Here is a 17,303-nt window from a genome sequence, read left to right as displayed (position 1 = left end):
TGGAATAATGTGGCCGAGTGTTGCCTTAGGTTACAATAAAGAGGGGTGTTACCTGTTTTAATCCTGCAGAAGAATTATGTTTTGAAAGGCTGATATTAAATAAACACAGGGATTTAAATGGCAGGTTTGTGCCGCTAACCCCAACATGCTTTCCAAATAAAGCATCCACAGGGGATATCCAGAAGGGTGAGAGTGGTACAGAAAGAGTTGTGTTCTCAGTGCCGTGTCCTGTGGCACACCTCCCAGGATACCGTGTTGGGGCTGATGGTAGTGGCTCTGCATTTAGCAGAAACTTTTGTTACCTCCAAAAAAACCTGGAGAGTATCAGCCAATGCATTTTGTGCCTATTTCTGTGATTTAGGTCTGCGGCAGTCTTCAAAACAAGAACCAGGACATAGAAACCGAGCTCTAAACCTGGTGTTTTCTACCTTCTTCTTGCTCCAGCCTTACCCACGTTGATCTGTATTTTGGTCTTATTTGGAATAACTCTCCAGATTTCTTTCATAATGCCCATGGGTTTATAAAGATCTGCCTTTTGACATTTGAGGTTGGACTTGACTCCACGCAGACTCCCTCCACCCCACCTCCTTTGTAACCATAGGAAGGTGGTTTCTTTAACAGACACTTCTAGTTTTTTTGCAGATACAGGAGTGAAAGGAAAAGGGGGGGGGGGGGAGGGGAAGAGATGTAGGTGGCAAATTCCAGGTCAATCTCATTCATTGCTTCTGTGGAATCAGCACCCACACATCAGAGACACAGAGACCGTTGTGGAAAGGCTGAGGTTGGAAGGGAGCTCTGGAGAGTCCGGACTTTTCCTTGCAGCAGATATAATGTCAATGCTAGATCAGTCTGCTCGAGGTTGACTCCCTCCCGAGTTTTATGATGTCTCCAAGAGCTGACATTGGAGAGTTTGAGCAAGCCCACCCCTTTGCTTCTAGTACCTCCACCATGAGGTTGGCTGCTTCTTGTTTAGGGTTCCCTACTCCCAGCAAATGCAGCTGGCGGCATTCGCTCATGCTTTGCCCAGGCACAACAGCCTGTACTCAGAACTGGTGAATCTGACTGTTTCTACCAAAGCAACCTAGAGATCTGGTGAGGGCAACCAGGTGTGGTCTAGCCCTGAAGATTCAACATGCAGAAACATATAAAAAAACCCTCCAAAAATTTATTACTAATGTGATCTGCCTCTTATCAGCCAGTCTGGACTTCAAATGCATCTCCTGTAAACCAGTTTTGCTGTGCTGGTTTCCTCGCTGGTGTCAGCAAATACTTCTGCTTTTGCTTTTCAAGAGCAAGACAGCCTCTGGTTAGATCCATATGGTGGACTGCAGGTCGACCACCTTGCCCAGACACAAGGGTGCTGCTGCTGCCCAGAACTTCTCTAACCTCATCAGCTGCCTCCTCTGCCATGGCAGATATCCCCTGCTGGGAGATGGGTCCCGGCAGTCAGTCCTTGCTGTGAATTTTGTGTTCTAGGGAAGCACCCTCACCTTCGGAAAGGCATCAAAGAGCCAGCTGAGGTGAGGTCTGGGCTGGTTGCGTGCAGGTTTCTGCATTTCCCTGCTGGATTCCTGTCTGCTTCTGTTTAAGGAAAACCTTTGTTCATCACTGAAGAATTTGCCTGTTGTTATGGTTCATTTCCTCACCTTGCTCGAGTTTGATCTGTAGATCCATCAGCCCTCTGTGTTCCCATTCCTCTGTCTCCTACTTGGAAAGACAGGTGCTGCCCGTATACAACACTTTCAAAACCATGTTGGTGCAGAAGCCCATAAAACAGAGGAAACACTGAATTTAGCTTACCACAGTTCGTGACTCACCACATCTTGTTGACATACCCCTGGAAATACCCATTTCAAATTTCCCCACTTGCTTATTATGGACGCCGGTATATTTTTATAGTAAAAGTGTTCTCCACCTGCTGGTAGTGAGAATGAGCACTGAGTTCTGCATCCATCGCCTCAAAACTCTGGATTTTCTCATGCATCCTATTGGCAATGGCCATATTGCAGAAAGTGGTATGTCCAGCAGAAAACCAAGCCACAAGGGAAGTGTCACTAGTCCTCTTGGGTTGTGCTCAGCTCCCTGAGGTCATCTCTTTGGGCTGAGCTACAGGGTAGGGCTGCATCACAAGGGGAGGAGTCAGCCTAGAGCAAGCATAAGCTGACGCTCCACTGCATCCATGAGCTAGCTCTTGGTCTAGCAGGAGGTCTGACTCAGAGCAAGTCACCTGCACAAAGAGCTTTTGACTTCACTTCTCAAGCACCCCAAATCTGCATCTAGCCCATAGCTAGTTTAGCATGAACTTATCTTCACAGTAGGTGTTCTTCTGGCGCTAACAGCTATTTGGGGCTTGGGGAACATGCAGAGCACTACTCTAAACTCAGGCAACCCTGCCAAAAAGTAAAAGAAAAATAACTCTGCCCCTTACCCCCTGTTGGCTTCTTCAACCCCATCAGATTACTGGATCTAAGAACACCAAGACTGAATTGCATGAGGTGCATCCTTCCCTCCTGTTCCTTGCTATGCTGCTTATTTTTCTGTTGTGCTCTCCAGAGAACATCCTGTCATGCAGGAAAGGTGATGCAAGTGCAGCAGGTCCTCCTAGAGGGTTGTGAAACTCCCCTGAAATTCCTGCTGGATTGCCATACCAAGGTCATGAGAATGAATGAGGAGGGGCTGTTTGCGTCAGAGACATAAGGACAGGGCTTTGGAAAAGGATAGCTTTTGTATCTTTTATGTTAGGCTTTGGCTAAATGATATAAAATAGACATCACGTATGTAGAGTTAGCAACACAAAGTGGGACTCATCCCGTGTAATCTTAGAGGTGGAAATCAGAGCTTGTCACCCTGGGATCCCTTATAGTCGTCAGAGAGAAATAAGCACTTTTCTAATATAATACACTTCATCTGCCTGGTGTGAACTGTGCCCTGGAAATGTGGATTCATCGTTTATTGACTCTAAAGGGAGCGCTGAGAAGTAGCTCTTCAGCAGGATGAATCCTGCTTAGCCATCAGCTGAGCTCTAGGAACACATCTGGGAGTCTGAGTCATTTTGACAGGGCGAGCTAGGAGAGGGTTGTTGCAATTGTCTGCCTTAGTCTGGCTTCAAGGGCCAGTTTCTTGTGAATACAGCTTCATCAGGAAATGTTCCAGGATTCGAGTCCTAACTACTTTCTTCACCCACACATCACGATGCAGCAGCGGGCCTCTGTGTCTGAGTGCTGTCTCTTTGTTCCCACTGGTCCTCAGCTTATATGGCAGATGCAAATTTTAAGTAGCAGGTAGTAGAGAGCAGATTTCATTGATTTTAGATTTAATCGAGTCTTTAACATCTACATCCTTGAAAGGCACTTGGAAAACTTTTAAAGTCTCAGGCACTCAAAATGCAAAGGGTTTCACGCTGACCTCCTACCATATGCACTCAAGGTTGGCTCATGCTCCTCGTCCACTGTAAGAAAAAACATCACCCCGTGGCTGGGAAGAGCAGGCCATTTCCTCATGCTCTCTTAAAGACAGATCCTAACTGAAACTTAGCCACTTTGTTGAATGAACTCCTAAGATCAACCTAAGTGGCATTTTAGCACTTAATATCCAGTGGTTTTATCACCTTCCTAAAAGCTAGGTGTTATGTCTGAATCCTTTTATCACAGATATGTTCAGGAATCGATGAGTGTGACCACTAAGCAAGATTTATGAATGAAGGATCTGTTTACTTAGAAGTCTGGATTTTTCAATAATGGCAGAAAAGTCACAAAAATACAAAATGACAAAACACATAGTTAAGAATATACATAACAGGAGTAAGTTTTCCACTAGCAGCTTCAGCATCTCCGAGGGCTTTCTCTTAAATCACAGCTTCTGTCTCTTAACAGAAGATGATGCCTGTGTATCGGCAGGATCTGCCACCCTCCTACGATGCAGCATTATCATGTCTCATGAGCACTGGATGACTGAAGCTGACATCTTCAGAGGTGGCTGGCTCTTCCTGCCCTGCCACATCTCTGGGCTCAGGGGATGCCAAGTCTGGCAGAGAAGTCCCAAGTCACAACCCCTGAGCAAAGGGGATGCTCTGCCTAATGAGCAGTGAGGCTTTTCCTCTGGAGTTTGGTCTGACATAGTTCTGCTCACAATCAACAACCTGATTTCCATGTAGAGTGATCCAGCAGCCTAACTGGAAATCTTCATGTTGACGTAACTGCTAATTACCCTTGGCATAATTAACGTGCAGTAACGCAGCCTGTGTTCATTGCAGAGAGGGCCAACCTGTGGCTCCCGAGTGGCTGAAGCACTGTTCTCTCACCGTGGGGTGATTTTGCACGGCTAGCAGAAGAGCTGGGTTGGTGCAGAGACCGTTGGATATCATCAGTCTCTCCTTGCGGGGGCAGATGAGCTGATGGGGTCTCATCTGTTTGGTGTCTATCCTCCAAATTGGTGTCTATCCTCCAAAGGAGCCTGAACCAGGAATCTGGAAAAGTGCCCTCCTCTTGGCTGTCTGAGGTATGTGGTGTGGGGTTTTGTGGCTTTGGGCTGTAGAAAGGGTTTAACGTACAGCTCTCAGGATCAGGGAATCTGGCTATCTCCTGACTTGTTTGAATTTTCCAGATAATACCTGAGTGTGTTGGGGCAGGGCAGGGCAGCAGGGGGGGGAGATGGGAGGTGCATCTACCATAGGGTCATAGAAATGCTGGTTGGCAACAGCAGCTGGAGGACTCCAACTCACCCCCTGCCTGAAGTGGAAGCCCTGTCAGCTCTAAACTGGCTTAGCCATGGTTCCATCCAGCTCAGCCATGAGTCACCTCCACAACTCACCATTTGTCATTTCCCAACAACCTGTCGCCGCAATGTGCTACCCGCCTAGAGGCATTTTGCGTCCTGCTGTCCAACCTGCACTTCCCAAGCCACAGTCTGTGGCTGGTGCCCTTTGTCATCGTGCCTGGCTCTACCACGAAGAGCCTGGCATCCTTGTCATTAGCAGCTGTTAGGTTGTCCTTCAGCCTCCCCTTTGCCAGGCTCAGCCAGCCTCAATCCCTCAACCTCTTTTCCAAAGATGTGTGCTCCATGCCTCAGGCCGCCTTGGTAGCAGACCTCAGGGCAGCTTCAAGCCAGGTCTCAGCAGGATTTAGGATTCCCACATACATGGTGAAATCCTGGCCCCAATACACAAATGTCTTCCAAGTAGAGAAATCAAAGGAGTCTTAATGAACAGGTTGTATTATTAATTAAAGATATTTCATCCTTTTAAAAATATGTGAAACCACAGCATGGACTAGTTTCTGTATAGAACAGCGTGTTTCTGAAATCAAAGCACAGCTGAGAGTGTTGCCATAGCTTATGAAGAAGTGTGCTGTCATCGCTGCACGGTGGAAGGAAGGAAATCCCACAGGATCAGGCTCCAGATAAAGCTTTAATGTCTCGGGACTTCCATTTTACCTGAGGAACAGCTGCAGCCTGTGAGATACTTTCCAGTCCAGCCTCCTGCCCGTGGATTTCCCTTGCTGTCACCGAGCCCAGCAGCCCGCCAGAGCAGGGTGCTGGTGGTGGCGAGTGACCCGCTGCCCATAAAGGTGAGCAAAGCTCGGAGGAGGGGGGCTGGGACATACCCCAGGCCTGCAGGGAAAGTGCATCTGCTCACAGAATCGCCCTGAGAGGCTGTGCTGAAGGCTGGGGCTGACTGCTTTGGGTACAGCCACAAAGCTGCCATGCTGCTAAGTTGAATGAGGGAGCTCTTCAAGGGAGAAGCAAACTGGAGGGATGGAAGAAAGGGGTCTGACAAGCCCTAGAAAATGCAAAAAGACAGATCCCAGATCTGCCTAGATCTGCCCTTCGGTGCTAATCTTTTGTGACCTAGGCCACGTGCGGGGGCATTGCTAGGAGGATCTAGTCAGGAGTGATCCATGCTTACAGACCTGAATGCGCTTGGTCCCTGCTTTTCCTCCCACAAGCATACACGGCCTCCATCCCTGACCACCCAGCCCTGGCCTCGCTGGCAGGATTCCCCCATCGATTCAACGCTTGCCTTTTTTAGTGCAGCACCATAAAATCAGCCTGAAGCCAGCAGCCCTCTTCGCCCTGACCCATGGGGTTGAGTTTCTTGCAATCTGAGCAAACAATTATTTTTTTTTCCTTGAGGAAACCAATCTGTCTGACATAACCTAGAGTGCATCTGCAACCATTCTAGTCCACAAAAGGTGTTAAAATGCAGTAAGTCTTTGCTGATTTTCATACCACAGCACAAGCACTGAGCTTCTTCCTGGGTATGTGGGAAAGAGCTGCTTCAAGACCCAGAGACGTGACCCCAGTGATAGTGTGACTGGGCTTGCAATGCTTTACTGGATATACCCCAAAACCAGAGTCACCAAGAGAGGGGGTGGATTTAATGCACAAAGCTTTTAAGTATCTACAAGTCAGACATCTGTAACCAAGCTATCAGCTTTCACTGCCTTTATACTCAGCAGAAATAAACGCTTTAATTTGAACCATTTTACATTTGCTTAATTGAGGCTTACACTAACTCATCTCTGGAGACACCTTTTTCTCTCCATTGACTATAAAGTGCAGGTTTGGAAATCTCTTTTTCAACTGCCTGAGTTAGGATGAATGAATATAGAGGTTTTGGGGATGGGCATGTCTTACAACCTTATGTAAGATTATTTTAAGACTTGCATGTGTCATAGGTACAAACACAGTGCTCTTCTTTTCCTTCTACATCAGTGTTACCGCACTGCTTTTGCTGTCCACATTTTACCTCTGCTCCCAAGCAATTCTCCTGCTTTTTCCTTGCCATTGTCTCTTCATCCATCAACACCCAGCCCACAGAAGCACTGGTGTGCATCTGTGACGAGGGATTTCAGTTATTGCCTAATCCTCCCCAGCGGACTCTGTGCTGCTGCACGAGAATCAGAAACTGAAAATAACAAATTTTTGGTCTCCAAAGCTGAATGAAACTGAAAGAGTGAAAGTAACCACAGGCAACCAGACAGCTCTCAGCTGGTTAGTGTTTGCAGCAGGGTGGTGCTTCATCGGTGACAAGGGGGAGACCCCACTGTCACTGAAGTGTTACTTGCTCTGCATGCACAGGGACCGTGGCACTCAGTCTGGTGGCGTTAATGTAACTGAAGTTACCCAAAGCACATGCCAGCTCTTTCAGCTGAACCGTACTCTATTAAAACCACTGTTGATCCTTACGGGGAAAGGATGGATTGAACACATTTGTCTCCAAAATGCAAGGATTGCTATAAGCCAGCATTTGGCATGTTGCATGGAAGAACAGCTCAAGGTAAATAGTTTAAAATGGATAATACACACCTGGTCTCCTTGGAGGGATTAGACAACCTAGTAAGTCTTTTATATCTTTCTGTTTTCCCTGCTTTTTCTCCATCAATTTGATAATTTTCACATGCCCCTGGATGAGGGTTGTGGTGTTTGCATGGGAGAGGGGCCACGTTCCTTAATGGAGAGCTGTGTGGCAGAGCTGCTTTGAGACCACGTCTGGGACCCTGGGGAGGGACAGAAGCAGCAGCTGCTGCCTTTGCCAGGCACCTCAAATCTTTGGTCTGATCTAGGTCAGGTTTCGAACCATGACTTGAAGCCTACACTCATCTGAACACCTGGCAAAGGTGAACATGGTTGGCATAGCAGTAGGGTGAGACAGGCATGTCTCAGCATCCTGGTTGCTACAAAAGAGTCCGCTGGCCTTGAGGTGTCTGCATTCCCTCTCTGTCCTCGCTCCCATCAGCAGAGTAACTCCCAGCACCAGAGGTGACTCACAGGTCAGTGAGGATGGCATGTCCAGCATCTGGACATGTTCAAGTCCTGCCTGTGGCCATGGGATGCCAGGATCTTTGCTGCCCTCTAAGGAGAACGGTCCAGAACAGCATACATCATCTCATTTCACATGCCCAAGCAACATTTCTCTTCCTTACATTTTGTTTTCTCATGCCCATTTGGCTTCTGCTGCTGTGATTTACCCCTTCCTCAAGACCTGCAGTGCTCAATCTACTTAGCATTTCTGTGGCTATTTGCTTGCTTCTTCCATGGGGACCAAAGTCTCAAGAGAAGGCTTTGGTGGCACCTCTTTTTCTGCAGTAGTAGTGCTTTTCTCACTGCTTCTGGTTCAAAATCCTGGCTTTCCTACACTGCAGTCACAAGAGGTATTTTCATTTCCCTGCATTTCAACAGCTATCTCATAGCTTGCCCTGCTTTGAGCAGGAGGTTGGACTGCTTTTTTTAGCATCTGATAGAAAGAAAACTGAGGTAATTCTTAGGAGAACATTGTCATGGAGAAGCCACATCTGGAATTCGATAGATTTTCCCTAGAAAAGTGATGTAAGTCCTGTTTCTTTTCAACCATGACATGGAAAAGTTATTGGAAGTACTTCATCTATGAATGTCCAGGCTTCCAACTAGGAGAAGACTGGAGGGTCCAATAGGATTTTTCCATCTCTGAACTTTACAGGTTGAAGAAATGGAGGTTTGTCTTACAGGACAGACCACATGGGAGCTGGCCTGCAGGAGAGTTCATTCAACATCACTCACATCACTTCTCCACCCAGAAAGTGCACAGCTCTAGACAACGTATGGGCACTGTCTACACTGACATGAAAGGCAGAACCATGCCAGTTAGTAAGCATCAGAGCACAATTTTTATAAAAATCAGTGAAATGCAAAAGCATGACCTCATAGACCTCAGGAGTAGGACGAGAGGTTCATGACTGCTTCGGATTATTTCCCATTATAACAACCAACTCATTGCCACAGTATCCCTGGACTGTTACCTGTATTTTAGACACAATACATTTTTGGGATAAACTCAGGAAAGTTTGCCAAGGTTAATTAAAATTGTGGACAAGTGGAAGAGTTCGGTTCCATTCCCACTGCTCATTCATTCACAACTAAACTGGACTCATTTTCCTCCACTTCCAAAAGAAATGCCCACATAAGGGTTTAGAACAGTTTCACTTGTCCACCACAAGAGTTAACCCAGGTGAGCTTTTGTTGACACCAATTACATGGAAGAACTTTTTGTTTTCCAAGAATGGCCTGCTGCAAATTGCTCTGCTTGGGATTTTACCATCAGGCCTTTTGAAACCTTGAACTGTGTTTCCATTGCATCCTTGATAGCACAGCTGGGTACTGGTTGTGTTAGCTAAGCTGGTATCTGCTTGGGCTGCTTGCTGTTTCACTGTGGCTATTTTAAGCACTTTTTGAAAAAGGAAGAAACTTGGTGTTGACTGCCTGTCTTCTTCCTTTCTCTGTGCACCACTCCAACCGTGACCTTATGCTTTACCGTATTAAAAACAGAAGGCCAGCAAGGACATCAAGCTCAGCACGTTGCTATTCTTCAGAAATGTCCGTCAAATTATGCTTTAAACTAGAGTCACAGAATCCCATTGCTCCCATTGCTCCAACTCCTCAAGACATGCTTTCAACGAACAAGCCCTTGCACTAACAAAAAGTAGCAGGATCAGACACAGAGGGCAAAGGCAGAGCTCAGGGGGTAAAATCCAGTGCAAGGAACTGCTGCCCACCGATGCTTTTACTGGGCTACAGGAGGGAGCGTCTGCTGAACCCTTGGGGTTCAGAGAGATACAGAGTAAGGCATGCAGCATGTGGCCTGGGACTAGGGGCCTGTATAGAAATGAAAAATCCAAGATAAAATAGTCGTGCTCCCTGCAGCTTTTAATCAAAATGTGCACAGAATATTGCCAGACCCCTTTAACTCTGCTCCAACATGCAGCTCAGGACAAGGGACCCTTCTTAGAGTCCCTGACTTTTGTCAGGCCTTTTTCTGATGATTCTTGGTCATAATCATTAACAGTCTTTAGTCCCATTTCCACCCCACTAATAATGTAGAAGACCAGCATCTTTCCTCCAGCTTTCCTTAAAGAGACCATAGGAACCAACACTGTTCGTTACCTCTGCCCACTGAGGTCAAGAGAGCACAGCCTACCAAACCTTATTCTCTGTGTCCAGCCCCTCAAATCCCTTTTATTCATTCCTAAGGAAAGAAAACAGTCTCCACCGAACCTCCTTTCTGGACAGATTGAGATCCTATTTGAACACCAGCTCAGCCATGGCTGTCCAGCAGCAAGCAGAGACCAAGGTGTGCCCCCAGGGTCTGCAGGATGGCATTAATAAGTGCTATTGCAAAGCCTTCACCGTCTTTGAAGGGAAAATATATAGCCTGACCACATTAATTACATTCTGAGAGGCTGTAGAAGAGCAGACTGTGAACATCTGTGTGTGCTCAGAGGCAGGCTGGTCAGGCGAGTGCCACCAGAGAGGGTCTGCAGGGAACAGGACCTGACGCAGGAGCTGCAGCAGCAGTGGTGCCCCGCGAGGAATGAGGAAATGGAAAGGGAAATCACCAGACACAGTTATCTGCTGCTGACACGTGATGCTGCAAGTCATCAAACTTGGGAGAGATCCTGAGGAAACAGCAAACAGAAACTGTCAACCCATTTCTGGGCAGGCATGAACAAATCTCCCCTGAATAACAGTAGAAATCCTCTCTTTTCCCCGAGTTTCCCTTTTTATGACCAGGTATATATTGCAGTGGGACTCTTGAGGGATCAGACTATTTCTCCAGGGAGAAGAGTGAAGCAGCAGCTCAGCTGCCTGTTCTGAGACTGCTTCAAGGTAAGCTCTCGCTCCTTTCTCATCATTGCCTGCAATATTCCAAGTGTTTCCTTAGCTTCAGTTTAAATAAGTGAGACAAAGTGTGGGCTGCAGTTGCTGAGCTCTAATATCCACCCTCCAAGGAGAAAGTGAGAGTTTATGCATGCACCGTATTTTGCAGCTCTTTAACATTTGATGTTAAGGAAGGCAAGGACAGAAGGAATGGTTTGGGAAACTCAAGCACAGAAAAGGAAAGATCTGGAGAATATGAGAGAGACACTTAGAGGCAGGAGAGATTGGAAGAAGCCTGGAAATTGTCACCACATGAGCTAATCCCTGGTCTTTGAAAAAATAATAAAATCAGGTGGGCTCCAGGAAAGAAAAAAAAATCACTTTTGGTGATGCTTGGATTAAAACCTCAAAGAAGGAATGCTATTCCCAAAGGAAATAAACTACCCCACTATGAACTGGCACTCCCAGAAGCTGATCCCCCAGATATCATTAGATCTGAAGCCCTCGGCAGCTCTGGCAATGTGTCATCCATCTGGAAGTGTCACCCAAACCTGGTGGGATGATCTGAAATAGTGGCAGTGTTCCTGCTGCTCACCTGCTGCCCCAGCCAAATGTTTAACCTGGCAAAGGATGCTTTGAGGAAACTATCAGCATGGGAAGCCTTGAGAACAGATGCACAAGGAGATGCCTGATGCTGAACTGAGATGTCTGATTGTAGGAAAACAGATTCATCCCTGCTTTTTTTAATTATTCATCTTGATGATTGCAATTTGTCCTGCTTGTCTTGGACATCTCTTTGAGGAAGAATTATTGCCTAGGCTCTGGCAAGGTCTCGGTTAGCTAAGAGCAAACACCAGGCACTGGGTTGCATCTGAATGCCCCTGCCTACAGCACAGGAACCTGACAAAGGTTGCACAAGATGCACTGAAGATGCTGGAGGCAGAGTGCCCTCCTGATCCGAGGGTGGCTGGTGCCGCCAGGCACTCCTTTACACCTGCTCTGGCACCATCACTTACCTTAGAAATACTGCCTGTCGACTACAGCACGCACCAAGCAGATGAGGGGGCTGTAGCCTCTTTCATGTGCAATGCTAGGAAAAGGTAGGTTCAAGGTCTTGTTTTGGCCCACTGACAGAGTTTGGCTCGCAGCTGTAGGGGAGACTTGATTCAAGGTTATCAGAAATGCCATAAAACCCCTTGCATAATTAAGTTCCGCTTGCCAAGTCACCTGGAAAATTCACATCAAACTGTTGAATAAGAAGTGGATGGAGCTTATCGAGTACCATAATTCCACCCATGACCTTGCAAAAGACCTCTGGAAAAACACAGGTCCTGGCTCCAGCCCTGGACAAATTTACACTAAACCCTGTTAAAGAATCTATATAAACCACCCTGAGGCCACAGCTGGTTTCAGAATGTACCAGAGACATTTGAAAGTCCTCTACCACTTTGGGGCGAGCAGAGTCCTGTGAGTAAAATATTTATGTGCCGCTCTTTCACACGGTAGGTTGGTTTCTATATATCTGATACCGTTAGATGTATTTTAAGCTGGTTGAGGGGGTGGTGCAAAAGAAAGACTTTTCAGTAACTTTTCTGCCTGGGATGGGGCAGATAGAGTCATGCTCTGCAGAACATTGTGATAAGTCATTTCTTGCGGTTCACTTGTCTCATTTTTCAGCTTACTGGTCACCACGTTTCTGATCCAGCACTAGTAAAGAGATAAAGGACCAGATGACTTAGGTCAGAGCGAGGGTTTATCTAGCTCAATATCTTGAATCCAATGGAAATTAATAGATGAAGGTCAGGGAAAAGACTAAGAAAAGAGCAAATGGGCAAGGTGAGTTTTCAAGCCTCCAGTGGTCCTCAGCTCAGGCACCTCCCCAGCCAAAGTGGGGTTTAAGTTTCAGAGGCCATGGCAGCTTTCTCTCCCATGAATTCTTTTGGTTGCTTCTCATGCCTGCTTTATTTTAAATGCTGATTATTTAAAAACCATTCCATCAAATGTATATCAATGAGATCAGAAATATCACTGCTATCCCAAGGCCTGCGGTGCACCTGAAAGAAGATGATGCTCTCTGCATTGCTGCCAGCATCACAGGGAATTTTTCAGCAATTCTCTGAAAAATTCTCTGAAAAATTCTCTGAAAAAAAAATCTTGCTGACTACTGAAAATCATGTCAACACCTGGGAAAGACAAAATAACACCTGTTTCTGTTCCAGAAATAGAAAATCCTGCACTGGTGCCTTTTACTTTACAGGAAAAATGATCAGCAAAGCTAAAGATATGCATGGGCAGGAACCCTGCGCAACCGTGGGAAGAGCTGCCCCTCAGTATCTGCATTGCTGCAGCAGCAGCCAGGGTGTTGATAAGATAGAGGCGTCATCCCTCTTGCTTGCTGCTGCCATCTGCTTGGCCCCCTTCTCTTTCTGTATCCATGTGTCCGCAAGTTCATTGCCTGGGGCTGGACACCCTGAAAATGCAAGCTGAGCAGCAGGACACACATTTCCCACCGTCAGCTGAGAGCCAGGACCCCAAGCTGGACCACTTTGGGTTAAACATCTGACCCAACTTTAGGGGAGACTAACCCTGCAGTGAGCACAGAGGAGTTACCGAAGAGCTGCAGGTTGGTGCAAACTTGCATGGGGCCAGAGACGTGTGGGATGCACAGCGTTACTGTTATTCCCCTTCCAAATCCCCAGTGAGACTAAAGCCCAGCTCAGTGCTGTGGGTGGCTGAGCAGAGCACGTGCCCAGCTGCAGGTCCTCTGCTGTGGGAAGGTCTTCAGAGCAGAAAGGAGCGAGATGGTGTTCTGAAATGAGGGGCTTCCAGCCCCTGGGTTGCTTCAGGCTTTGTTCTCCAGTGCCAGTGCAAAAGCTGAGCTCTTGGCCAAAACGAGTACGTTGGAAGATATGGCCTTGTCCCCACACCATGCCTCAGTTCCAAGAAAACTTTGCTGTGTGAGCTGATTAGACGTGGGATGGATTTGAATCCCTCCTCAGACGGGCTGATTGCTCCCACTGCTGCCTCGTCTAGGCACCTAAAACCTATTTTAGATTTCACCTTCATTCCACTGTTGATTTTTCCATACCCAGGAGGACAGCAGTTGTCCCCTCCTTGGTCTCTCATAGTCCCCTCCTCTGCCAGCTGTGTCCCACAAGCACAAAAATGACTCCAGGCCATGATGAGCTTTCTCCAAGTTGAGTGTACCTCTGCATTTGCCCTCCAGGTGAGCCAGAGCCTTCACTTGAAACCCTCCCCACGATGCTGTTGCTGCTGCTGCTGCAGGTCTTGGCGAGCTGCCTCTGGCTGGGATGCAGTGAGGTGGTGACATCCTTTGAAAGTTCATGCCCTCAGTTTTTCTTCCGGGCAACTCCCCCAAATGAAGCCCTGGAGCCGGAGAGCCCAGCCTGGATCTGCCAGCTTTACAAGAACCAGTATTACTATGCCACCCTGTACGACAGGAACAGGCGTATTCCCGTATACTCTGCTTACCTCTACCAGCCTGGACCGGGCAAGAGACCTAAAACGTGGCTGGTTGAGCCCCAGGTGAGTGTCCTCTCCTACTGGCATGTCATCCTCCAGTCATTAAAAGATTAGCTACAGCATTTAACCAAACACTTCTTCCGCAACCCCCCCCCCCACGCAAATGGACCCACGGGACGGGATTCATCTCATCTCACATCAAACACCTTCACCACATTTCCTCTGCTGTGTCTGAGACATCAGCGGGAGGTTGATGTGAGTCATATCCTAAAAATTCCTGGTTTTCCACGTTGGCCTAATAGGAATATTAAGTCAAATTACATTACATTACAAAGTCAGATGACGCCCCCCTCCCTGTACCATCCTGTGGTGGGGGACAAAATGATGAAGAAAAAACATCTAACAGCAGCTAATTTTGAGGCACCGACAGTGCTGGGCTCTGATCTCCACTTCGTCTGAGCTATTTTGCATCCCTGACGTAGCTTATTTGCTCCCAGTTGTCAATCTAGCTTTGTAAGTAGCACGAGAGAAGTGCAGAGAAACTCAGAACTGGGTGAGACGACCCAGTGAAAACGTCTCGACACAGGCACTCAGCAACAAGAGGGTTAGGTTAGTGCTGGGTGAATTTATTGGTATTTCAGGCAGTGAAAAGCGAGTGGGATCAGGATCAGTCAAGCCAGAAGTGCGCAATCTCCATCCACCGGCAGTTGCCTCTTACTGCCATTGCCTCAGGCTTGGTTCAGAAGGATCCACCAGGCGCACAGCTCTCTGCAAATTGCATAGCCCTCCCAAACGTCCTTCTGACAAGCTTCAGACCTTCAGTAAAAAAGGCCAAGCAAATTATGGAAGAGAAGAAGAGGAAATTGAGGTCATTGCTAAGTATATGGTAGCAATAGGGAATTTAGGTGAAAATCAGCCACAGAAGAAAGCCACATACCTTGTTGCAGAGGAAGGCTGAAAATGTTTCCCTAAATATGAAAAGCAAGGTGTTATAGTTAAGAAAAAAAATCATTTGCACTTGTTACTCATAGGAACTCCAGCAACTAATATGGTATTAGCACCACTGCAGCATCCTCATTTAAGGGGGATAAAAATGTCTCTCTTTTGCTCCTGGACCACAGACCCAGGTCACCTGCAAAACCTGTGATCTTGTTAACTTTCTTCAGAGGTCTTTTTGTGGTATTTAGGTTCCCTGGGTCTCTTTGGGGATTATAAACTTCTTTAAGAGGCTGATCAATTCTAACTAATTTTCAGTGATGCTGCGGAAGGAACACATCTGTGTTCCCTGGCACAGACATCAGCTCTGAGGCACATTATTAGCAGTGCAGTAGCAGATCCCACTTGCACTGAGGTATTTTTGCTTACTGAACAAAAAAGCTTCATCATCACAATGAACTATAGCTTTTCCAGAGAAACCTCACCTCTAGGACTGGTTTCCAACACATCTCCCTGTGTATGGGGTCAGAGGAGGCAAACACTGGTGCTTCAGGAGTGTGGTACTCCTGCAGCAACCACACATACTTCTTCCCACATGAAGGGCAAAGAAGGAGAAGAGGAGAAGGGACTGAGTCCTTCTCATCTCCTGGGAGTCCTGTGGGCTCCACAGCTCTTCTGCTCAACCTCTTCCCATCCTGTCCACCTTCAAGGACTCCCTAAGACACCCAGCCTTCAAAGAGGATAGCTGTGTGCTTTGTTTTCCCTAAGCCTGTAAAACATCAGGGTGTTGACAGACCGGGTTTAAAAAGGCATGAAAACCTTTCACAGAGACTGAGAGAGTGCTTGTGGAAATGGGGCTGAACGGAGCAAAGGCCAGGGCTGATGAGAGCATGATTAGATGCAGGTGATGAGGGTTGGATGTGATGAATGGGGGTGGGAGGAACTGGGGAAAGCCCTGGGCAGATGTGAAATGTGGAGACAGGGGAAAAGGGAACCTGTTTTGGAGGGCAGATGTCTCACCAAAGTCACCTTTCAAACCTGGGAGTGGAAAATGCTCATTGTCTCATGCATCCACCCACACTCCCAGTGCAGGCTGCAGGATGGATCTCAAAGGTCACGAGTCAAATAGAGAGCTGACAAAGTGTGAATTATTTTTTTTTATTTTAATATCTTGTGTTAGTTGAGGATTTTCATATATCGAGATGACAATAATAGTTGCTTGGAACTCAGAGACTTTTGCTCCAGGGAAACCTGCTCCCTTATTCCCATCCCTAATACTAACACTTCTTCCTCTTCTTTACCTGTCAAGCTGATGGGTCCAACTCATCCCAAAACTATGGAAAGAGAGTGGACCCTCTTAAATTATTTCAGCGTCACCTTAGAGCAACTCAGCAAGAGTCAAGCTATCCTCCAAGACTACAAGAACCTGACAGGTTTGAACCGTGGCCATTTGAACCCCAGTGGCCATCACTCCGACTCCGGCAGCAGGACGGCTACCTTCACCCTCACCAACATAGTGCCCCAGAATGAGAAACTCAACGGTGGTGCTTGGAAGAACTATGAGCAGCAAATGATGATCAGGAGGACCCAGGGCTGTAACACCACCTATGTCATTGTGGGTGCCGTGCCTGGGAACAACTATATCGCCAAGGGGAGGGTGAATAAACCCAGCCACATCTGGTCGAGTGCCTGCTGCGAGGTGGACACCAACCACAGAAAGGCTTGGGCGGTCATTGCCGAGAATGACAAGAATGAGGTCCAGCTCCTCACGCTGGGGGAGCTGGAGGACAGGTTGACCCAGCTCTATGGGAGGGACCAGGTTTCTCTGTTTGACAGTGACTGTCCCCGGGAATAAGCCCTGCTTCACATCCCGGGTGTAAAAGGCTCGGGAGCTTTTGACACGTCCTGTGCAGCATCCTGTGGATAACTGGCTAGCTGAAAAGGGTCACACAGACATAGTCCAGCTGGCTGGACAAAAATGCACATCGCTCTCAGCTTATCTGAAGTAAAGCAAAAGTTACACAATAACAGGAAGATCGCGGTGGGAAAGAATGTTACAGGTGGAAACAGATAACTACAGAAGAGAAACTAGGGGCGGACTTGGTATTTAGGCAACTAACCAATAATGAGCTTAACTTTTGTAATATGTATGAGCTAATTATAACAAGGCATAAAAGGTGACTGTAAGGCACAATAAACGAAGTCTGCTGGTCACTCATATTGAGCGACTGTGTCTTCCCTCCGTCGCGACAGCA

General features: G+C 47.2%; 1 protein-coding gene across 1 annotated transcript; it reads left to right on the top strand.

Moving 5' to 3' along the window:
* The first annotated feature begins 10,419 nt into the window (after window positions 1–10,419).
* Window positions 10,420–17,266, top strand: LOC101918952 (endonuclease domain-containing 1 protein-like). The gene is made up of 3 exons (XM_013294647.3): window positions 10,420–10,638; window positions 13,856–14,175; window positions 16,358–17,266. The coding sequence occupies exons 2-3, from the start codon at window positions 13,891–13,893 to the stop codon at window positions 16,901–16,903; spliced, it is 831 nt and encodes a 276-aa protein (XP_013150101.2). The 5' UTR covers window positions 10,420–10,638; window positions 13,856–13,890; the 3' UTR covers window positions 16,904–17,266.
* Window positions 17,267–17,303: the final 37 nt, after the last annotated feature.

This window comes from Falco peregrinus, chromosome 6, assembly GCF_023634155.1.
Source record: "Falco peregrinus isolate bFalPer1 chromosome 6, bFalPer1.pri, whole genome shotgun sequence".
Taxonomy (NCBI): Eukaryota; Metazoa; Chordata; class Aves; order Falconiformes; family Falconidae; genus Falco; species Falco peregrinus.
Note: the sequence above shows the minus strand (reverse complement) of the source record. Positions and strands in the feature narration are given on the sequence as shown.